Source organism: Pelecanus crispus, chromosome 8, assembly GCF_030463565.1.
Source record: "Pelecanus crispus isolate bPelCri1 chromosome 8, bPelCri1.pri, whole genome shotgun sequence".
NCBI lineage: Eukaryota > Metazoa > Chordata > Aves > Pelecaniformes > Pelecanidae > Pelecanus > Pelecanus crispus.
Window position 1 is genome coordinate 48,644,814 of NC_134650.1, and position 23,650 is coordinate 48,668,463.

The 23,650-nt window shown below is 53.6% G+C and overlaps 1 protein-coding gene across 1 annotated transcript in view; it reads left to right on the forward strand.

Moving 5' to 3' along the window:
- The window catches only part of ZFHX3 (zinc finger homeobox 3), a 113,088-nt gene that overhangs the window by 57,068 nt on the left and 32,370 nt on the right, over positions 1–23,650 (forward strand). Inside the window, exon 4 of the mRNA XM_075715384.1 lies at positions 20,205–20,279. Coding sequence (XP_075571499.1) covers positions 20,205–20,279 — 75 coding nt within the window. The remainder of the gene's footprint in view (positions 1–20,204; positions 20,280–23,650) is intronic.

Sequence of the window (23,650 nt, forward strand, 5' to 3'; positions counted from 1 at the left end):
CGGCTGACAGCGGGAGTTGGCACCTCGCATTCCCAGGAAAAGCTTTTTCCCTGTGGCTGCTGCAAAACCCGAAAGGAGAATCATCTTATTTTTTAATCTTTTTCTCAGATTGTGGGAGAATTGCAGAACGCCAAGGCCCCCTCCCCCTCCGGCGAGGCAGTAGGGATTGGATCAGACGATACAGAGTGAGCATGCTGAGAGTGAATCCATTTTCTCTCCTCCATCTCCCCAGAATAAATTAGAATTTGCCTGATTTAATAAAATGGCTTCATCTCTCTGCCATCTTTTCTATCTCCCATGCGTTTCATCCCCACCCCCACTGCAAAATAATAGATCTCGGCTGTGTAGTGTCCTGTTAGAGGCTGGCAATTTCACATGTAGGGTACGTATGTAAGCATCTGCATGCACAGCCTGCGAAAGGGTCCGGCCACTGAAAGTGCGCAGAATTTGTCCCTGTATCTCAATTTCCTTATTGTCAACTGTGATAGATATAATTGCTGTCGAGGTCAGTGTAATTTACTGTCCATCTGTCATTAACCTGACCTCACGGGTGGATGTGACTGCCATGCAGATATTGTTTGGGGACTGGGAGTGGTTAGTGATAGAAATTTTACAGCACAAATTTGCCCCAGCCACTTTTCTCTTTAATTGGCATGTATTTGTCTATGCATGGAGTGGAACTGTAGCTCTTTGCCGCAGACTGAGAGGAGGGGTTATTGTTAGAATTTCGATGGTTTCGCTACAGCTGAACCTTTTTCTCTCACTTGAATCTGGTGTTTTAATTTCTGTTTCCTAGGTTGATTTTTTTCCTTTCCGTTCTGACACTAATTATGCCAGGCGCATTGGGAGCGGTTGCTGCTGAGAGGTACCCAGCTAAGTGTTAAGAAAGGTTTTAAAAACAGACTGAACTCTTTCTTAATGAGGCTCAATCGTGCTCTCCTCCGGGTGGTTTTGTTTTGCTGATCTGTCAGTTTTTCGAGGATTTAATTGCACTTTTTTCATATTAGTCTTTGAAATGGGGCTAAGCAGCTTTCTGTAAAATCAAATATAAAAAAGGAGAGACGTTACTGGCTTTCCTATTTTCTTTCTTTGCTTTCATCACTCTAGGATCATCATCTGCCACTGACTCCTGGGACCCAACAGTAGTAAAGAACAAAATTTATGAGAGCAGCAAACGCAGTGGCAGGCTAGACCACTATGGCAGCTCCAAAATTGTAAACCCTTGCAGGCAATTTTCTTTGCCTCCCTGCCTCTCAGTCTGGCTCCTGTCATGTCGCTGCTCATGCTAATCCTAGAAGACCTTCCAAACGTTTATTTTGGAGGAAGAAGTAAGAGGCGAAGGAGGGACGAGGAGCGCTGAAGTGGCTTGTCTGGCGTAGCTCGTTTGCTGCAGAAATGGCACAAAAATGATTCAGAACCGAGCAGTGCTGTGAAGCTCTGGAACGGGGAAGCTCCCAGAGCAGCGCAGGTTGGCAGGGACCTCTGGAGGTCCCCTCGTCCAGCCGTGGCCCAAAGCCGGGCCGCTGCTGGGCTGGCCAGGGCCATCCCCGCCGGCGTCCGAAGCGTCTCCCGAGGGTGGGGACTCCCCAGCCTCCGCGGGCCCGCTCCAGCGTTCCAGCTCCGCAAGAGCCGGGAGTCCGGGGGAAGGGATGCGAACTGGCTGATGTTGGGATGGGAAGAGGCAGGAGAGAGGAGGCGGATGTATCCGTGATGCTATTATCTTTATGGCATAGAAAAACATGTTTGAAGCAATCAGCATGGAATTCTTAATTGCTTCACTTACTTCTGCTCTCCTCGTGGGACAGATTGTACAAATGCGAGAGCTGCCAGGACCCTCATGTTAGCGCACTGTCCCTGCTGTACACACTATTTTTAACTAGCGCTTTGTTTTGCAAAGATGCACAAAGCTGCTGCTTTTTTTTCCCAAGGATGCTAATAAACAGCAGAGGCAGTAAGAGCTTTCTGATCCGCCTGACAGTGACTCTGCTTTCTTAGCCTGCAATTCGTTTTTCTTTCTCTTTGCATTTACATTTCCTTGTTTCCACTTTCTCTTCCTTTCTTTTAGCTTTGGTTCTCTCCCTCAATCTTTCTTTTTTTCGTATTTATCCCTTAAATATTCGAGTCTCTTTTCTTTCTTCCAGTCTCAGCCTAACAAAAAAATCCCGTTTTCCTTTCTTCATTCAGATGTGTGCCTGCCTTCGTCTTAGTTTCCAGCACACCTCTCATGAGGATGTAAAATCCAAGAACCAGATCTTTGAGATTTCAAAATAAAATAAAAGTAAACTCTGCTTTAAAAACACTTTAGCAGGAAAGCCAGGCTAATTGTAAATCAATGAGTCTTAAAATGCAGCATTGATCTCCAGTTAGAAGTTTGAAGGGGAAAGCAGCAATTACTGCACTGAAGGTAGATTTTTTTCTCTTAGTAAGTTCTGGGCAGAAGGAAGGCTCATTAGGGCAGCACTTCGGAATCTGAGTAATTAGTTTAAAAAGTACTTTTGTGGTGTTATTCCCAGGGCTAGAAATTATCGGAGTCTTCACAGATTTATAGTTCAGCTCTGATAAGGTTTGATTTATTATTGTGTTTGGCGGGGAAGATCCTTCCTACATAATCACCTGGGTGAAGATCCGGAGCGGGGACCAGTCCGGGAAGGATCGCCATGGGCGTGCCGGGCTGCTGCGTGCCGGCGGGTCGCCCTGGCGTTCGGCGGGGCTGCCATCCCGGCACGCTGCGTCACGCCCTCGTGCCCTCCGGCACGGCTCCTGGGGGTGCTGTGGCGGGTGGATAGCATTCGCGCGGCAGAACGGCACCGCACCCGCAGCGAGCGGCTCCTGCGCGTCTTGTGCAGCCCTCGTGCAGCGGCGTGCTCGGGTTTTGTTTCTTGACTTGCCACGTCTCCTCTGTGGCTGCTTGTCATCCTCTTGCTTCCCTACCACGGTGACCGTGTCTCCGGGGTCCCGTGCCGCGCTTCCCGCGGTCCCGCCGTGGAGCGCAGGCAGGGTGCTGAGCTGCGCCGGCAGGGAGCGCGGGGCTGCCGGCGACATGGCGGCCGGGGACGCTGCGAGGGATGTGCCGCGGCCTCGCCCCTCATGCTGTGGGCTGTCGCCCAGCCGTGGCCCCGGAGCCGCGGAGGCTGCAGGACACCCGGAGCAGGTCGGGGGTGCGCGCAGCTGGCCCGCGAGAGGCCGGGAGGCGATGGCGCGCGGGAGAGCCAGGGAGCGAGAAGGGCCCCCGGCCGTCAGCTGCAAGCTCGCCTGCTGCAGGGCAAGTGCCCGTGTAAACCCTCGTGGCGAGACCACAGTTCACGTGTGCCCTGTTAAAGCTTGTAGGTTTATATTTTTTCCAAATTTCTTCTGTTAGATTTAGCAATTACATCTCTAGATATTCTCGTTAATCTTAATTATCTAATCCCTTTTGTGAATATCGCTGAATTCTTGGCCACAGCAACATCCCGTGACAGTGATTTCCGCAATCTAATTACCCAGTCTAATTCTATAGAAAAAAGTGTTTGTTTCACCTGCGAGGTCCTGTGGATCCATTAGCTGCTGGGTTTCCTGCGTTTCCAGCTGCATAGGCAGAACCAAGGAGGTCAGCAGCTGGGGAGAGGGACGGAGGTCAGGAGCATTTAGCGGCATGCTGATATTTCCATCTGGCTGCAGGAACGTTACGAGGCTTACTGCTACAGTGCAAATGCTGCTCCAAAGGAAAACAAAGCGTGCTGCAGCAAGGCAGTTGATGTGGCACATCTTCGAGCCGCCCGTTATTTTCTCTGGCAGCAAGCTGATGTCTGAGAGCACCATCATCCTCCTGGGCTAGGGGATCCCGTCATGCGGTGGGCATACGGGATAACCCCCGGCTGTTCAGTCGCGTCAGCTAGAAATTCAGCAGCTGGATGCTGAAATCAGCTGTGATCACTACCAAGCATGGCCTCTCACAGGCGGAAAAAAACTGAACCCAAGCAGGATGGGGTTTGAGCTCTTTCTGAACACGTTCTGCTGTTGAAATCTGTTTGGCCGATAGACCAATGGAAAACGGAGAGGACAAAGTCTCTGTAAGTCAGAGTAGGGGTTCTTATTCCTTGTGAACATCATTTGCCTCCTGGCAAGTTAACTGAAAGCCCCTTCTTCTTGCTCATGGGAGAAATGGCTCAGAAAATCTCTCTCGGTCTTCTTCAGACCACTACCAGTTTTGTGCTCTTTTATCGGGTTCTCCGCTTTGCCACCTTTCTCAGGAAAGCAGGGCTGATCTCTTCAGTTTCTGTCCAGGGGACATTTGGGTCCTGGGTTCTTTATTCACCTTTCTTCCCCCACAGATTTGGGCAGGGGGGGCGTGTTGTATTACCCCCAGTACTGCCTGTAGCATTGCAGCTGAGACTGCCAAACTCATGCAAGACCATGTAATATTCTCCATCTATTTCCCAGCATCAGCTCATCCTGCACTTGAGCAGCACAAGTCCTGCTCTCCTTTTCCAGGTTGAGGTCGACAAAACGGATGCAGGCACCAGCTGGGATGTGGATGCCTGCAGACGCATGCGACAGGACTGCGTAAAGGTGCAAAATGGTCCAGGTTCACTCTGGAAGGTGGGGTAGAGCAGAAATTTTAAGGGCTTATTGTTCTCTGACAAAACCATGCTAATTGTGGGGAACTGACCCTGTAATTAAAATTAATCCATGTGCAGGGAGGCTTTCTGGCATGGCTCTTGAGCCCCTGCCTGTCCTTTGGGCGTGGGTTCGTACTCCTGCCCGTCTCTCCGATGCGTTAAATTGGGGTGGTCGTACAGTCTGACTTCTTAATCTGACACCTCTAGCTGTCCTACTTGCGTAACTCAATAAATATTTTTACAGAAATTATTTAGTTTGCAGTGACTATTATAGATCTGATTCTGCGACGGGAGGAAAGGGGAAGGTCTCTGGAGGCAGAAAACCCTTGTGTGGCAGAAAGCCTGCTGGGAAGTCAGCTCAAGAAGAATTAGAAACCCTTTAAATAAATGCTTACTTGACATGACTCTGTCTTCCACAGTCTAACAAGCAGGGAAGCGAATGGCAGCCGCTGGCCAGAAATTGATTGCATTAATTGATATGCCAATAAGAGAGCTTGTTACATCCGCCATTGGTTAGGAGGCCGGCTAACAAGTCCCGCTGATCAATGGAACCAATAAAGATTTCATCCATTAATGAGCAACATGGTAATTAATGTTATCCATAAACCAATTAGCCCGGGTAGCTAATGTGCTGGTTAGCACAGCGAGTGGCAGAGCCGTGGGTGTGCGCAGGCCGGCCATCCGGTGCGAAGAGGGCATCGCCTCTCCGGTGCGACCGTGGCGTGCGAGAAACAAGCGGCTCCCTCTGGGCCTGCCCGAGAGGAGGAAAGTTGGGGGGTGGCTGATGGGATGGGTCCCGTCTTCTGGGAAGGGATGCATTTCTCTAGATTTATGAGGCAGTTTCAATGATTTCTTTCTTTCGCATAGTACGTATGATCTTTTCCACTTCTAACATGTTTTCCGGAGATGTGCAGGTTCGCGTGGCTTGTGTTCAGATGGCAGAACGCAGTGTTCGGTTCCCTGCTCTGTGTCATTGGAAAGCTGCTTGCACGCTCCAGCTCTTCCGTCCAGCTTGCCGGAGCTGTTGTGCACACTGCTGAGTTACGCTTTCTCCGCACCATCTGTATTAACAATTGCGTTAGCGCAGAAAACACAGCGTGCGCGTTGGCGGCTGTTGTCTAAAACGGCTCCCTGAAGTTTGACCGCCAGCTGTTTGTCCGCATTGCTGCTGGTGTCACTGGCGCTTGTGGAGCGGCCCGGTTTGCGGCAGGGTGCCCCGCAGAGGTGCGGCGGCGCGCACGGCGTTCCAGCGGCGGCTGCTCGGGCTGTCCCCTTCCGCGGCCGGGGCACAGCAGCGCCCTGGGAGGGCAGCACGCCATTTGGGGCTGGGCTGCCTCGTCGCTGAAGGGGCACGAGTCGTCGTCAGACAGAACTCCGGCCGGGGCTTTTGGAGGGCAGCCCTGCCTGCGGTGCCGCCGGCGGTGCCGCCTGCGGTCGCTCGGAGGCTGTGAGGCGCTGACCTGCGTGCAGGGAGGCAAAGCGCCTGCGGCAGAGGGTGGCTGGGGGGACGTGGCCTGCGAGGCCGCGGGTGGGAGAGGCGCCTCGGGGGGCTGCGCGGGCAGCGGTGTCCGGGGTGTCCGGGGGGATCTGGGCAGGAGGTGCGGGAGCAGCTCCAGAGGCACGGGGCAGCATCAGTCCCGCTCTTCCGCTGTGGAGTTACCTTGCGTTGTTCGATATTGACCCTGGGAGACCCCTTGTGGATTCCCTAATTGAAAATTAATACCAGATCAATGCCATGGGCAATTTGCATATTGATCATAAACAACTTCGAAGGCACCAAGTGTGTGTTGGATCAATAGAGCTCTTGAGCAGGCTGCAGTGGGAGAGCATCCCCCCGCGCCGCGCTCTGGGAGAGGTTAATGCTTGGGAAGTTCGGTAACTGCTTCGTGCCGGCGGTGGCGGTGGCAGCCGCGCCGGCGATGCCGGGGTGGGGGCAGCTTGTGCCGGGCTGGGGTCGTAGCATCGAATCAACAGCCTTTGCCTATGGCTCACTTTGGAAGGGCAGCTAGGGGAAGTGCTTTTGTTTATTTGCTTATTTTAAACCAAACAAAGGAAGCCCAGGGCAGCGGCACCCCGCAGTGACGGCGAAGCTGCCATGCTTCTCGGGCCTGGGGGACTCCACGGCTGTGTTTGACTTCGTCCCTCCATCCCTCCTCTCCTGTGGTGTGCGGCCTGTTGCGCTTATTTTAAACATGGGCGTCCAAAACCAGGAGTGTTATTTTTCTGGGGACACTGGAAGAGATCTCATCAGTGATGTTTTTCTGGCATTTTTGTCCTATGTTTGGTTTTTGAGGGCAATATTTAGATTCCTTCTCTGTCTACTTGGGACATCCACAGTTATTTCAGAATGGTCTTGGGTGGAAGGGAACAAATACTTCAGATCAGACTCCAATAAAAACCCAGAAACTTCATCTGAAAATATGTAAAGCACCCTTGGAAGCCTTTCTTTAAAGAGGGACTCGCATGGGCAGCAGAGACAAAGCGTATGGATGGGCGCTGCGTCGTCTGCCCGTCCTGAACACGTGCCGGGGGCGTGGAGCAGAGGCAACACCTCGGACCCCGCGGGGAAACCGCGTCTGAATTGGCCAGAAACCCGGAGTCGCCCACGGTTCGGGAGCAGAGGGGCGGGCAGGGCCGGGAACCCGCTTCCCAAAGTTGCCGCTTGTTTCCAGAGCAGCGCCGGCCGCTTGCGCGCAGCCGGCAGCTCCGGGAAGTCGCTGTGCATCTGATTAGCGCATTACTGAGCTTTCATTGACTCGGCTGCGCTGAGCTGATGAACTGAGACTGGGGACAAGCGCTCGTAATTGAGAGAAATAAATTCTTATCACAGGCCTCTGCTGGAGCCGCCGCCTGCGCGTGTGCCTCGGTCCAGGTTTCAGGAGCGTTTTGAATCCCTGGAGCACCCGGCGCGCCCTCGTTAGCGTTTGCGGAAGCCGAGCACGGGGACGGCAGGCACCGAGGAGAGTCCCAGGGTGACCAAAGGGCTCCGTCCTCCAGCCCACCGGCCATTTACCGACGCGGTGCTGCCTAACTGCTTGGCCGCAGGCCGGGCGGCTCGTGAGCCACGAGGAGCTTCAGTCTCCTCAGGAGCCGCTCCGTGCTCTTCCCTCGTCCTTGGTCCTCTGCGTTTCGCTCAGGAGTTAGAGCAGCCATTCAGCGCTCTCCATCTTTATTTTAGATTTGACGGCGAATGAAAGATCCTTCCCTGCTGTACGACAGGGGACATAGGCACCATAGGGGAAAGCGTTTTGTCTTGCTGCAAAAGAATTAAGGATTAATATATAGTTTCTTTGAAAAGAAACCCATCTCCTGTTTTAAATGAAAAGGGGGGAAAAAAAAGAAGCCCAGGGGTCAGCAGGGCTCTGCAGTTCGGATGCAGCACAGAGACGTGCTGGGTAGCCCTCCCTCCCTGCTGCGGAGGAGCTGTGTTCGGATTTCCTGGGCTGTCCGCAGCCCCCGTAATTTTGCCCATTCCTCTGGGCTGCGGAGCAGGCTGCCTCCGTTAATGCAGCGCCGGTGGTGGGGAGGTGAATGGAAAGGCTTCACTTGACATTCTCTGACCTCCCCGGTGCAGCTGAACACCGGAGAGTCAGGGCTGAGATTGCAGTCGCTTTCAATTACTCGAAGCCAAGAGAGGTGGAGAAGAAGGGCCTGTTGGCTCCAGGAAGCTGAAATCTGCTGCTGCTGAAAGCTTGTTAGTACAAGGGGAAAAGCAATTACTGGCATTCTGCCAGCGCCGCTAACCCAAACCCGGGGAAGGGGCAGCTCGGCTCTCGGACGTGGCCGTCTCTGCCTGGGCGGGTGCTGTGGGGCTCCTCACGTGTGTCCTCAAGGGCAGCCCCGGGGCTGTAGAGCTCCGAGTTTTCTGGGTCCCCGCTGCCTGTCCTCGTCAGCACGTGTTTGCTGCGCGTATGAGAGCTTGCAAACGTTCTCTGCTCCCTCTTCTGCGCCAGCCCAAGCTGTGTTTGGTGTCAGAGAGCTCTTGCTGTGGCTGAATGGGGGCTGGTGGAGGGGGACAGTGGAGGGGTAAAGGCGTGCAGAGGGTGGCTTGTGGGCCGTCAGCTGGCCGGGCTGAAAACGGAGCTCTGTGTTTGAGGGGCTGCCCCGCTGTCGTGGCCCCTGTCCTTCAGCAGAGAGGTGAGACCACAGCCATTCGCACCAAGAAGCTGTGGTGTTGCAGCTTCTGGCAGGCTGATTTTTATGCCTGGTTAACCTGTGGAGGTAGCGCACTTCTGGTGACCCAAGTGTCGAGAACCCTCAGCTGGCTGGAGTCCGTGTTGTCGCCATCGAGACCTGCTGGGTGTGCCTGCTCTGTCCTCCTCAGGGGTCCCAGGGGATGCTCCTCAACTGTTCGCTTTGAGGTCCCCTTAAAAGCCCATGAGGCTCTCTGCAGAAATGTCTTTGGCAAGCACCAGCTGCATGTCTCGCCTCTGCAGCACAGTTGCACTTCTCATCTGCTTCAGCAGAACGTAACCCATTTTGTTCCCTGACTCCGGTGGTCCGAGCAGCCCTGCCGACTCCCTCCCGTGCTTCCACGACCTGCTCTGCCTCGTGGGCAGCAGCATGCCCCGGGGTGATCCTCTTTTATTTTTTATTATACATATTATTTATGGCCATTTATGATGTCCCATGTTCATGTGATTGTTAGTTCCTAGAAATAAGCTCCAGGAGGAGCCCAGCGGCCCGACACCACAGCTGACGTGACTGCGATCTAGTCAAGAACGAACCGACCAGGCTGCACGCTTGGGACCCCTTTGGACTCGCTCTGTGTGCAGACCATCCTCAGAGACATTTGCTTAGAACCATTGATTATTTTTTCCCGTTCTTTGTAACAAAAACCTTTCCTCGCCAGGACGAAGGAATGCCAATCTGCCGCGGAGCCGCCCACCGCAGCCGCCAGGCTGTAAGCTGGTCGTGCTCCCCAGCGCCGTGTCAGCCCCACCAGCCTCCCCGAGCTGCCCTTTGTCTGTGTCTGTACCTTATGGTGCAGTGTGTTGCAAGAATATTCTAATTGTCCCTAAACCAGGGCACTATAATTATGGCTTTCCTAAGTTTTTAGCTAAGCTTAAAAGAACTCCAAACATGCTGAGGTTGGGAAACGCTTGGGGAGGGGGAGAAAAGAGGGTCAGCAGCACATTAATTAACTTTTCCTTGGAGCGATACTATGGAGAGTGAGAACAGAGTAGGAGCTATAGGAGTTGTATATTAAAAAAAAAAAAAAAAAACCAGAAAAGGGACATTTTAGTGTTTAAGTATGGTTTATGATGAGGTTACAGGGCAGAGTTAAGGAGTTAAGGTTGTTGGGAGTACTCCTGTGCATATCCAACCCTTAAGGCTAAGCATCAATTAATTATAGCTCATTTTTGTTACAGTTACAATATTCTCGAGATGTACCTTGTCCCAGAGTTGCTGAAGTTAGCTTTAACTTCAGCTTGGCTTTAGCGCTGGTTTTGTTTGTGAATCTAAAGCGTTTCTCTGGAGTGAGCTTGTTCATGCTCAGCACAAAGCACCTCTTACTTTGAACACCTTGCTCCGCTCGTGTCGCCAGCTGAGGACATGCGGATGCGCAGCGCCTGTGCATTTTGTGAAAGGTGGAATGTGAATTTCCTGAAGCATCTCGGCCTCTCTGGAAACGCACGCTTGCAGCAGATCACCAAAGGCGCTTCCCGGCGCGGCCGAGCCTGGCCCAGGCGATGCCGCGCCGCTGAGTTTGCAGGGAGCCGGGGACAGGTCAGCACCGTTGGCGTCCTCCTGTCACGTCTCAAAACCTGCCCTTTCGCTGTGTTTTTAGCAGAGGGAAGCTGAGCCAGGGGAAGGGGCGGCTGCCGGCGAGGAGGGCGGTGAGCAGGTCAGAGGAGGGGCGAGACCGTAGAGGACGAGAAGCGGGCGGCGGGGCACGGCTGCAGACCCCTGCAGAGGGGCGGGTAACCGAGGAGAACAGCGCGGTGTTGCCGTACCGGCTGCAGGCTGGCTGGGGAGATGGCCACAGGAGAGGCTGTCCCGAGGCTCCCTGGCAGCACCCAGGGTGTCTGGTCCCAGGACACCCGTGGGTGCAGAGTCATCTGCGCTGGGCCAGGGCCCATTCGCAAAACCTGGGCTGGACACCACGCTCCCCGTCCCCGACGGCCTTTGCTGCGCTCCTGCCTCGTCACCTCTGCCACCCGCCTCCTGCAGCCTCCTGCAGCCTCCTGCAGCCTCCTCCTCCCCGCTGGTCCCCTTTGTCTCCTCCTGCGGGTCCCCACGTTGGGGACCACGCTGTCCCCTCCCTGCAGACCTGAAGCTGGAGATGGGCTTTCTTTTGTTTTGCTGTTTGATCTGCATTTGTGTTTTTGCATGAGTCTCCTTTCCAGCTGATTCCGGTTTGGAGCTAGGTTAAACTGTGCAAAATACTGTTTAAAAGAAAAAAAGAAAGGAACTTGTCAAGATGCATTTGTTAGATCACGTTTAAAATGAAATAGAATTGAAGGTAGTTTTTGTCCAAAGAAGGGGGGGCTGAAAAGCCGTCAAGCCGCAGGAGAAAGCCCCTCCTTTGTTGTCCTCCTGACATTGAAGTGTAATTTTTCATGGTTATTTGGACTGGAAAATGGGGAGAAAGGGAGAGATGGGCTTGCGATTATTTCCCATAAATGACAACACAATCACATCACGCTCCACTACAAACATGCTCAAGGAATTCGCCTTTTTTTTACGTTTCATGTGTGAAAATAACAGCAACCTTTCTAGTTCTGCTGAAATTCAAGGGGGCAAATCCCTGTTGGGTTCCATCGTCTTAAAATTTAGCCCAGTTTAGAAAAAAAAAACGGGCAGCGTTGTTCCCAGGGCCAGGGAGAAATCGGTGCGCTCTCAGGGAAGGGGTTCTTGGACTTCTGTCTTTTTGCGCGGAGATACCGGCGTCCTCCGGAGGTATCTCTAGTGATGGCCACGGTGCTGCCGAGCCCTTGGAAGGTGCACGAGGAGCCAGCACCGTGAGGAGCCCTGAGCACACGTAACGTGCTGCCCGAATCCCCGGCTTCGTCTTCCTTTGCTGGATAAACCCGGCCCTCAGTCAGCGACTGGAGATGGGACCAGCTCGTAGCTGGCTTGTTCGTGTAGAGCTGTTTTCTGATAATGCTGTTTTCTGCGGGGCAAGGCTCTGCCCAACTTCCCGGGGAGGTGAAGGTCTCCAGAGCAGCCGGGGCCTGTCCCAAGCTCGTTCCCTGCACATCTGAGATCCAGACCCACTGAAGCGGATGGGACTCCTGCACCCATAAAGCCGACAGCAGTGACTGCGCGCTGCCGCGCATCGACTTTCTGCTTGGTGTCCCACTCTTCTCCCTTTGAAAAAGACAGTGACAGGTTTCGCCACCACTGGCTTCTATTTTTTTAAGATAGAAATTGTTTTTTCTTCTAATTATCTGGGTTTGATAACATCATCCTCTTTCCTAGTGCTGCTACATTTTGTTACCAAAAGCACCGAGCCAAAGGTTTCATGATTTTATCAGTCCTCCCCACCCACTGACCGTGGGCATTTCTCAGCCACGTGGTGTCCAGAAGTGGGGCCTCTGGCTGGAGCTGGTAAACCAGATAGAGTGACCGAATGCAAAAATAATAACCCTATTAGTAAAAGCATTCATATTTAAGAAGAAAAGATGCTAACATCTAGCAGAGTGTGATCTCATTTCTATTGAGCAAGAAGCTTGTTTGGGAGATACCAGAGACCTGGATGCTGTTGTAGGATTTTTCAGATCTGTTCAGGGAAATTGGCCAAAAATTCTGAATTTTGTCTTTGGAGCAGAAAGCAAAGGAATAGAAGCTAAAAGTTCGCAAACAGTTCTTTTGCTGTTGAATTTCTGGTTTTATTTATCTGAACGCTTGCCTCTATAGTTACCTGCACAAAAGCCAGATAAACTTCCCCTGCCTTGAGAAGATGGGCAGCTGAGGGTGGCTTTATCAGCTGGGGGCACGTTCATGGTCAGCATTTTCCTTTTTGTCAATGAAAGCAGCAGCACAGATATGCTCTGACCATGCTCTGAAACAGGGCCATCTTGGAAATAAGCGTCATTAATCCAAGATACATGTAGGATTATTATTGTTTTTCTGCAGCCTTTTGTCAGATGATAGGACTCCCCGCCAGCTTTTACTTCAGGGCTGGAGCTCCGTAACCTGTGCCTGGTGCTTTCTTTTCACTGCTTGAAGTCCTGCTTTTCCGTTCAGGAAAACAACAGGAATAAACAAGTTTATGTAGAATAATCCAGTTAGGAGCTAGCACAGAATGTATTTGTGCATATATGTGCATCCTGAATCTGAGCTGCAAGGGCAGTGACTGCCTGGTAGCCAAGGTTACCTTAGGAGACGTGCCCCAGACGAGCTGGAGCTGGGTGAGGAATACAAGATGGCAAAAAAAAACCTCTGAAAAGGGATTTATCTACATTTCCGTGTGGATGGGTTGTCTCATCTTCAAATGCAGATAGTCTGCAAGTCAGGGAGGGGTGGAAAACATTTTTTTTCTGTTGGGCTGGTCACAAACAAAAAACCAGTGAAATTGTTTCCAGGGTGTTGCTCTGTGTCCTGACCCTTGCCAGCTTCTCTTCTTCCACAAAACTGTTCCAAGGCTGTGCTCTCTCCGATTGCAGCCAGCTGAAGGGCGGGCAGCGGCGGGATTTGCCATCGCTCCGTTCCGTTGCGGGCCACCGACAGCTTCAGCAGCACACGTGGCTGCTCACCTGCAGCCGTGGGCGCTAAACGCGTCCCCTGGCAGGGTGTTCAGAAACGCGAGTGGGGGAGAAGAAAACAAAAGGCAAACCACTTGGGAAGCTTCATGTGCTCCGAACAAGAACCGTGCCGCTGGCTGTGGGACTGGAGCCCAGCAGCTCTCCCGACCATCACCAGCAGCTGGGAGACCCTGCAGCCTTTTGAGCCGGCCGGTGGGAGCGGGGATAGGGGTGTGCTGCCGCTGCGGCGGAGGCTGGCTGTGGCCGGGGATAGTGCCCTGCCTCCCGCTGCAGCTGCCACGGGATGCCCGCTGCGGGGAGGTGCCACCCTGCGCGCCGCGCTGCAGCAGCAGCAGCAGGTCGGCCAGGCTCCGGGGAAGCGCGCGTCCTTCTGCACCGGGGCACCCGTTGACGTCAGACCTCCTTCCCGGGCTCTGCGTGTGCTCTGTCCCCGCAGCCGAGCGCGCCTGGCCCGCGGGCACGGTGCGAGGTGGGCCCACCCACCCCAAGCCTATTTTCCTTCGGGTGAGCTGCGGGTGGGCGACCCTTTCTGAGTCGGCGTCGTAGTCCCACGTGGGCGTGCTTTTGGGGACAGTCGAACAAAAGCCGCCGCTAGGACAAGCAGCACCAGGCTGCCCGGTGGCCCTGGCACAGCTCGGGGGCAGCTGAGCTCCTCGTGGGCTTCCCGGGCTCTGGGAGGGCATCGGGCCCCCGTGGACCACCTGAAGCCCCTCCTGCTTCCTAAGGACCCAGACCACGGCACATCTCCTCCCAGGGCCCTCGGACCTCCCGTTCAAAGTAGTTCCGAGCAGTTGAACTCCTGAAACACGCTGGGCCGCAGCTCAGTGGTGTGGCCCCGGCGTCAGCGGGGGAAGCTGCCCCTCGCCAGCTGGCAGCTCGCAGGGAGCCGGCACGGCGGTGCCGGCACGCGTGTCTGTGCATGTGCAGCCGTGCAGCTGGCTGCGCACAGGCCATCGCTGTCACCTCTCCCGACAGTGTCAGCTTGCCGAAGTCAGCCGGGTCTCAGTCCTGTCTTTCTGCGGGCTTTTTTGGCTCCTTATCCTGAAAAGGGGAGCATTAGGGATTCTTTTTGTTTCAAAGGAGAGACCCTGTATACAATTAAAACTTGTTTCTGGTAAACCTCATTCCAGGAAAGATGAGCTTTTAACAAAAGGCTTTTGACAGCTGCAGGGTATTTCATTTTTTTAATGCCGAATGAAAAATCAATACATTTTTCTAGGTTATACATATTCAGAACAGGCTTGATATTTCCATTATAATGGAAAATGGGTGTCTGCACATCTCGCCTGTCAGAGCTGCACCACCGCATTTTCCAAGCCACTGCTAAATATTTCAAACCTGATTTGATTGTGGTTCATGACAGCTAATGTTTCTCAGCTCTTGAGCCTGCCGGAGGGTGGGGAGGCAAGCGCACGCTCTTTCTCTCCCGTGCCTACATTTCCGCCACCCTTGAAATGCCCCTTATCCCTTCAGATAAGAGATCTGGGTTTGTTAAGGAAAATCCAGCTGAGAGGAGAGATGAGAGGTCTTGAGCTGTTCAAGCTGGCCTGGATCCAGTCGGGATTTGCTGACTTCTCCAGCCCTGAAACTTTCTGGGTTTTGAGAGGGGCAGAAACGTGGCAGCGTGGTCCTGTGACGGCGTGCAGGATTCAGGCACATTCTCAGTGTGTAACTGAGTCAGAGGTTCCCTGACATCTGCAGATGTCAGTACTCATGATTTTCCAGACTCTTCTCCCTCTCTCCCCCCTCCATAGTGAATGTTTTAATTTTAAATTAAAAGGAAATGCCACTGTCTAAAATGATTTATTCATGAAGGAAGAAAAGACTCTTCCTAGGATTTTGCATGGGGCAGATTTTGTACGATGGAAAAGCAGGCTCCTTGGACTCCAGGTGCCCCGCAGTTACGCTTGCTCACTCTTGGTATTGACCTGAACCCCAGCGGTTGGAAAATTCCCTTAAGAAAATTTATTAATAAAGCATCATGGCCTCGTGGATGGCACTCTGGCACAAGGACCCGGGGGCAGGTTGTGTTTGTATTTCAACCGGACACGATCCCCTCCACGCAAATCCCACAGCAGCAGCTCTTGCAGCTGCCCTGGCGAGCTCCCCGCAGAGGAGGAAGCCCACTTACCCATCGTGAGCTCATAAACCCCGTGTAGTTGGATTTTCTGGAAACCAAAGGCACCAGTCTAGCACCTGCATCCTCTGGGCGTGGGCTGCAGTAGCATCTCTGGCCTTGCAGATCCCCTTCCTAAGGTCCCCAGGTCGGGAGTCAACCCCATCGCCTCTTACAAAGCATCCTCTGTGGCAGATCTCCACACCTCTGGCTTCAGTGCCCCCGCCACGCTCTCCAAAAGTCCTGCCCAGAGTCCTTGCCCTGCAGAGATTCCCAGGATACTGCTGAAATGCTGCAGGGACTTCTCACCCTCTGGATATCAACCCTGACTGGGACACTTCTTAGGATGTACGGTTTTAAGCCGAGTACCTTTTTAACTACCACACGACTGGTGGAGTTTATCAATCTCCTTACGGAAAATGCAGTCAAGCCATTAGGTGAAGAGTCCTAACAAGCATTGTGTATGGCCTCAAGGAGGTATGGCCTAACAGTAACAAAAGGCTCACGGTGGTTTGGAAATCAATTCCTACATCTTGCTGACCACGGCCTCATGCAGCCTTTGGGAGCTGGTCACACGAGGTAGTCTTCACACTCAGCTGCAGGTCTGGCCCATGGGGCTCTTCGCACGTTAAGTAAAAGACGGTGGTCAGCGCTGCTCCAACGCAGCATGGGAACAATGTGACACCAGGATTCACAGACAATGAAAATGGAAGCTGAAAAGCTCCTTGGTGCGTGTGCCAGATTGAGGAGAAGAGCAGACCTTCCCCTACCAGATGCGATGCTGGCCTTGTGCTCTCAGGAGGATGCCCCGAAGAAATGCAGGAGGCTAGGTGGTTGGGTGCCATGCGCACACGCGTTCGCTACCCAGACCTGCCATCGCGCCTCAGAGCTGCCGCTGCAACTCAGCAGCTGCAGAGCTGTCATCGGGGAGCGTGGGTGCGCATCTTTTGGGAACAGAGCTCTGCTGCATTTTATTTTCGGTGTTGGAGGATCTCGTCGTTAGAAGCTGGGTCAGATCACACGCCCGTGCCCCGCGCGCAGGCTGTTGGGGGCTGGTTCTCAGCGGTTCGAAGCCCTCTGCAGTGCACGTAGCCAGCTGAGGAGTGGTGTGGCTGAGGATGCTCTCCCAGCCATCCCTGGGGTCGGCTTAAACACTGACGGCTGCGAGACAAGTTAGGCTGAGCGTAGTGAGCAAGAGTTGCGTCCAGCCTTCCAAAAAAGTCTGCTGGAAGAGGATCACGAGGCAGCCGGGAGTTAACGCTTCCCCTTCCCCGAGTCTCCGTGCCAGGCGGCTGCATCCCCGGGGTCCGCGGGTGCAGGGAGCTCCCAGGGTGTGCCGGGGCGAGGAGCGGGAGGATTGTCCTCGGCAAAGGCCCCGGGAGCAAGGAGCCAAGTAAGGACGCTACCAGGGGCTTTCCCAGCTGATTCAGAGCCTCCTTGGGCAGACGCGGCTTGTGCTCTGCTCCCTTCCCATCCTGCTCTTAAAAAAACGCTCTTCAGAAAAAATCAGCTCAGACCGGCGGGGGGAGGAGAAGGGTTTGGCGCACACACACGCTGTCTGCAGACCGCCTGCCCGGCGCAGAGGTGTTGGAGCCAAGGAGGCCGATCTTGTCCTCGGAGAGAAGCCCTTCGCGGGGTCGGGGCTGGGTGGGCGCCGGGTGCAGGGGGCTGCCCGGGGCCGGCGGTGGGACGGGGCTGCCTGCGAGCGCCAGGGGCCGCAGGCCCGGCGGGGCGGGAGGATTTGCCGTTTGTAGCCTTGTTTTTTAATCATTTTCTACCGTTATTGGTATTCATAGCTCACATTTTTCCGGTTACTGTCAGCCTGGGCTTTCATCCATTTTAAAGAGCTATTTTTTCCCTTGTTGATGATGATGATGGTATAAAGACAGATGGTGTAACTGCTTATGAATGTCCTATTTTATTCCCCTCGAACCAGACAGTGCACTTGAAGACGTGTATTACTTCCACATGCTCAGGTTAGAGCCCAGACAGCGTCTGAGCCCGGCAGCCGGCTCGCCCTTCCTCTTCCTCCCATGCCGATGCTGACACCTCCGGGTCGCAGCCGGGAGTGCCGGCGCCGGGCACCCTTTGTTGTTCGGCCGGGCCGGGGGCTCCGGGATGGGGGCTCCGGGATGGGGGGTCCGGGATGTGGGGGGGGGGGGGGGGCTCCGGGATGGGGGCTCCGAGCCTGGGGGGGGGCTCCGGGCCGGGGGGCTCCGGGATGGGGGGTCCGAGCTTGGGGGGCTCCGGGATGGGGGCTCCGAGCCTGGGGGGGGGCTCCGAGCCGGGGGGCTCCGGGATGGGGGGTCCGAGCTTGGGGGGCTCCGGGATGGGGGGGCTCCGGGCCGGGGGGCTCCGGGCTGAGGGGCTCCAGGCTGGGGGCTCCGAGCTGGGGGGGCTCCGGGCTGGGGGCTCCAGGCTGGGGGGGGTCCGAGCCGGGGGGGTCCGAGCTGGGGGGGGGGCTCCAAGCTGGGGGGCTCCAGGCTGAGGGCTCCGGGCTGGGGGGGGTCCGAGCTGGGGGGGGGCTCCGAGCTGGGGGGCTCCGGGATGGGGGCTCGAGGCCGGGGGGGGCCAAGCTGGGGGGGGCTCTGGACTGAGGGGCTCCAGGCTGGGGGCTCCGAGCTGGGGGGGCTCCGAGCTGGGGGCTCTGAGCCGGGGGGGCTCTGAGCTGGGGGGCTCTGGGCTGGGGGGGTCCAAGCTGGGGGGGCCTCCGGGTCGGGGGGGGTCTGAGCTGGGGGGGCTCTGGGCTGAGGGGGGGGCTCCGGGTTTGGGGGGGGGCTCCGGGCTGGGAGGGGCTGCGGGCCTGGGGGGCTCCGGGATGGGGGGCTCCGAGCCAGGGGGGCTCCGGGTTGGGAGGGGCTCTGAGCTGGGGGGCTCCGGGCCGGTGGTCTCCAGGCTGGGGGGCTCCGGGTTGGGGAGCTCTGGGCCAGGGGTGGCTCCGGGCTGGGGGGAGCCTGGAGGGGTCCGGGGCCCCCAGCCCGCAGCAGCGCCGGCTCCCCAGCCCGGCTGGGGCGGGGGGCAGTGGGTGCCGGCTCCCCCCGGGCCGGGGAGCGCCTGAGCGACAGAGCAAGCTGGGTGTCCAGGGAGGGGTTAAAATGACGATTTGAATAAAATAACAGAAACCCCTTAATGAAGGTTTTTAATCGAACCGGCTAAAGTCTGCTGGCTGCCTTGCCCTGCACAGCAGCGTTTCAGAGGCAGCAAGGTGGTTTGGGGGCTGGGGGTGGTTTGTTGTTTTTTCCCCAGGGTGGGAAAAATTTTGGAATTTTAATTTCTGAAACGTGAATCCAGCTGCTGCGTTCACAGCCCTTCTCTCCAGCAAACTTGACCGCTCGGCTCGCAAGGCAGGCTGCTCCTCTCACCCCCGCGTCAGTGATTCGCGTCTTCCCACGTGTTAGGTGCCTTTGCCTCGCAATGCCACCCGTCGCACCTCTTTCTCTGGGGTCCTGTTTTCCCAGGCAGAGACCACTGGGATCCCTGCAGCTCTCAAGAGTTTCCAGCTTTTAAAAGAGTGAAAGAGGGGTAGAGAATAAATCACAGTGCTTCCACTTTAATATCAGTGCTGATCTCTGGATGCTTTTAGAAGTTCCTCCCTGATTTAAGCTGTCACATTCTCAAAGGGCACTGCTGAGTATCTGCAATCTCCTAATCTATATTTTTAATCCTGATTTCTAGCCCTGTCTTTGTTAGGGGGAGGATGGGGGGTGGTGCTTTAACTGGTTAGGTGGTTCAGATAAAACCTCAGGATAGCCTAGGATTTACCATGACCAGATAATGCGAGTTAAAATTATGAACTATCCTGCCTAAAAGAGGATATAATGGCTTAAAAGTACCCTTTCTTCCCAGTGTTGATGTAGCCCCCGTCAATTATATGGTAGCTGTCGAGCTGCACGCATTATACATAAATACCCAAGATATTAGATGATAATGTAGCTGTTACGCCCTGGTGTAAGAGGTCTGGCAGCTGCAGCTATCTCGCTGCCAGTGTCCCACCTGACGAGGGGGCCTCTGCGCGGAGCTGCACCGCGCCATGTCGACACGCTCCGTGCCACCGGCCTCGGCACACCGGTGCTGTGGTTAACGGGTGGGGCAGTGGCACTTTTTTGTTCTGAGCTTTCAGCGCTTCACTTCACTGAGTATTTTTCTCCTTCATGCTTTTGCACCTGTATGATACTGCCCGTGTGCTCAAACTCTTCCCGTGACTGGGGTGAAAGCAGGACCCCCAGCAGCTTCTTCCTGTGCCTTGTGTCAGGGCTGTGTCTGCAGAAGACAGCGCTGCTCCTTGCTTTGTCTGAGCAGAAATGAGCAGTGGTGGTTCTGCGGTGAACTTGGGGGTCTTGGTGACTGGGGTCAGTACCACGCAGTGCCATTCAGTCCGAAGAGCTTGAGATGGGGATGAGGAGGAAGGCTGAGGCTGAAGGTGCTGGAGGCTCCGGTCAGTCCCTGACACTTCTCTAATCCATGGCGTGGTTGGGTAGAACGTTCTCATACCAGGCAAATGTTTTACCATACATTACACTACAGGGGACGTCAGTAGCTGTAAGTGGTAGAAGTAGGTGAGATTCTTCATTTCGTCGTCATCTCTCACTTTTTTCCTCTGTAGTTCCTCTCTTGACCAGCTAGCAGGTAGTCATTGGGAGAACGCTGAGTGACAATGATATTTGCCGCTCAACACTGGTGCTTCAGCGTTGGCTGTTGCTCTGTTGCTCAACAGCAGTTACTTGCTCTTCTGTTTTGACTTTCATGTTTATGTTACACTTTCTGCTTCTCTTGTTTCAGAAGAATCCATTGAAGATGTGGAAGGGCCCAATGAAACAGCCGGGGATGCTGAAGAGCCTGCCAAGGAGCAAGAGAGTGGAGGGGACAAGGACCAGAGTAAATGGACAGGTGGGTTTTGGTCCCTCTTTTTCTTTAAATCCAGGAAACAGAAGTGGGAAGTTGCAGAGCAGCAGTCTGCAAAACTCTTTCCTTAAATGACCGTGCCACACAGCACTGTCAGCACGACATAAGTGTCACCCTCTGTGAAGTCTTTTGGCGTAGCTTCGTGACACACTCGCGTAGTTTGAGCCGTGGTCGGTCATGCATCCCTGCTCCCAGCGCCGGGCTTGTGCTGGGGCAGTGGGTCAGAGCTCCTCTGTGCTCATGGTGCTGGACCTGCCTGGGCAGCAGGAATCGCAGCTGGGAGGGGAGGAGGGGACTGCCCCTTCCTGCAGCAGCCAGCACTTAGGGTGGATTAGGCATATCGTGAAACTCCACCCTATGTTGTTAAGACTTGAGAGACTGTTAGCCTGCTTTTTGATCATGGTCCTGGCTCTGGTAGCAAGATTTTGACGCAGAAAGGCAGAGTAGAGAGGCAGACCCTGTGCTTGTGCTCTGTTAACTGCTCACTGTCTGCTGGAGCTATGACATCCTGAAACAGAAACTGCAGATGCACAACAACACGTACGTTGTTGCAGTGGAATCAGAAAGGTTTCTCTTTGCACAATCCTTAGATGGGTTAATTATGAAGGTATTAGGTTACTCTGTCTTTCCCAGAAGATGGTTGCTGTCTTGCAGAGGTGAGTGGGAGGAATCTTTTAAATATTCCTTGCCTTTGAGCAGAAAGCAGCTGCAAGGTTGTCCTCCTCTGGAGAGGGCCATTCCCCTCCTCAGCTGGCGCTTGCTGACCGCTTCAGCGTAGGTGTGGACATGGAGACTCTGGAGGCGGTACTCATTTCCCTTGACTCAGGACGGAGCAGTTCTGACTCCCCGTTTCTGTTTCTGCACGGTAGTCTAGTCAGTTTGCAGACGTATGGTTGCTTGGTTTGATGCCTCTCTCAGTCTGCACAGAGACCCTTCTTCCAGGCAGCCTTCTCCTGCCATGTTTGCGGTTGCCTCTTAGTGAGCCACAGCCAAAGAGGTATTTTGGCCTACACAGTCTTCAAAAGGATCAAATCTGGTCTTTCACCCCAATCTCCACCATTGGAAGATGTGTGGCCAAGCTGGTGAAGAAGGCAGGCTGTGCTTTAATGCTTGTTGAAGCTCATGTTCTCGGTCTAGACTGCAGTCGCTGAGGTTGCTCTGTATGTCATTTCCCATCACAGACCCATTCTTCAACCCAGAGACGCAGATTTTGTTTGGCTGTAGGTGATTTTTAGTCTCTGGTTGTGTGGGATTGTGTGATCCTAAGTAAAAGCACACTTCATGAAGTGTCACAGAAAAGATGTAAGTATTGGATATTTACCAAATCTCTTAAAGGGTAAGTAGGGTCCTTTGTCCAAACCTGAACCACTTACAAAAGCTGATCTATGTGAAAAGATTATTTTTATGTGTTAAACTGTGCAAGGAAAAATGAAGAACCTACTTTTTAAACCCTTTACTATCTAGAAACTCTAAATTTGGGTGGCTTTATTTCTTCATCCTGCCGGTAAAATTCCTAACCCATTTTTGGTGTATGTCAGTCAAACAGCAGATAAGAAATGGACAGCTTCGTTGAATCTTCAAAGGAAAACACACAAAGGAAACCGCAGACTATGTACGTAAGCCCACAGAGCTCTGGACAAGCCTTGTCCAGAGCCAGTGCAAGGCTGAAGAGTACAGCCTCAGCAAGATGTATGCTTGTATGCATTCAACCTGTTGTTGAATTCAGGTCCTGCTTTCAAACATTAACAACATTACCTCTGAACTTTAAAACAACAAAAAAAATGTTACCTGCTGTTTATGTACAGTGGATATGCAAAACAGGTACCACATCTCGGTCTTGTACTGTTTCCGCTTTCAAGCTCCCTTGAGGAACATGGCTATGTTGCCGTGTCCTTCTGGACCTCAGATATGGAAAGGAATAGAAACTAGGTGAGGTTATTCATGACAACCACAGAAGAGCAGTGTCCGCATGTACAGGAATATCAGAACGCCACGGTACAAACTGAGGTGTAACCAGGGAGGGAAACGGGCAGTATCGAGGAAGCCCTCGCTTGCTGTAAGAGCAGACTGCAAGAAAAGAGCTCATCTGCAGCTCAGCCCAGCTCAGTGGGAAGGCTATCAACCATGATGTCAAGAAAGCTGAAGAGCATAAAGCCTTCTTTGCATTCGTCTTCACTAAACAGACCGACTGCGTGAGAGACCAGAGCAGCCCGTGTCGGCGGCACTGTGGGGAGAGCTCATCCTCCAGCTGTGAAGGAGCAGGCTGCAAAGGGTTTAGTTAGGCTGAATGTCGGCGCATCCGTGACCTGCTGCTTCATACCTGGCTGTTTTGAGGAAGTGACTGAAGCACCCTGACCTGCCAGCTGCTCTCTCTTGTGAGTGTACAGAAAACGGAGGTACCGCGAGGGGACAGACGGGGTGCTTATCTTTGACTGAAGGAGTAGCTGGGGAACCGCACACCTGCCAGCTCCATTTGCCCCAGATTTTCCTGGGAATTGACCAAACAACTGTTTGTAAGTACTGACAGGAAGATAATGAGACGAGTAACAGTCGACATGGATTTGTCAAGAACAAATCACGTCAACACGACCCAATTTCCTTCTGTGTGAAGAAGGTCTTGTTTGCAGTCGGTATCTCGTATCTTCTCCTTAGGAGGACTTTTGATGCTGCTTTTCAGGAGTCTCAAAACGAAGCTCAAGCTTTACGGTGTAGGTGAAAATACTATGGAATGGGTGCGTTTCTGCAGTGCTGGAAAGCTTCCTCTGGAAGGTTGTGTCCATTTCTGAGCTTGGGGTGTTAAGAAAGATGAGGAGCAATTTCAGAAAGCCCAAACAGCACGAACAGCCCAGAAGAAAGCATGGTCTGCATGGTGTCAGCTGTGAGGAGAAAACGGAATGAACAGACTTATTTGACCCACAAAGAGAAGACCAAAGGGGAGGACAAGATAAGTCTTCGTGTGCATAAAATGCTTCTGAAAGGAAGGAAATAATTTGTTCTCCATGTTCAGGATATAGACAACAAAAAGTAATGGGCTTAAATTGAAGGGAAGAAGATTGAGGTTAGATAATAAATAAAAAAAAATTCTCCTGGTACCGCTTGTGAAGCACTGGAGTAGATTTTCTGGGAAGGTTCCTCAGAGATCTTTCAAAAAGATGAGACAAGCTGCTGTCAGGAATGAAGGAGGCACAGTTTATCCTGCTTTGGATGGACCGGCTGACCTTCGGAGGTGCCTCTGAGCCCTGCAATTCTGTGAAAGTGGGAGATAGGTGAGCAAGAAGTGCAGGCTCAAAGCCAATAAATAGTGTGTTGAAGTGGAGGTTGAT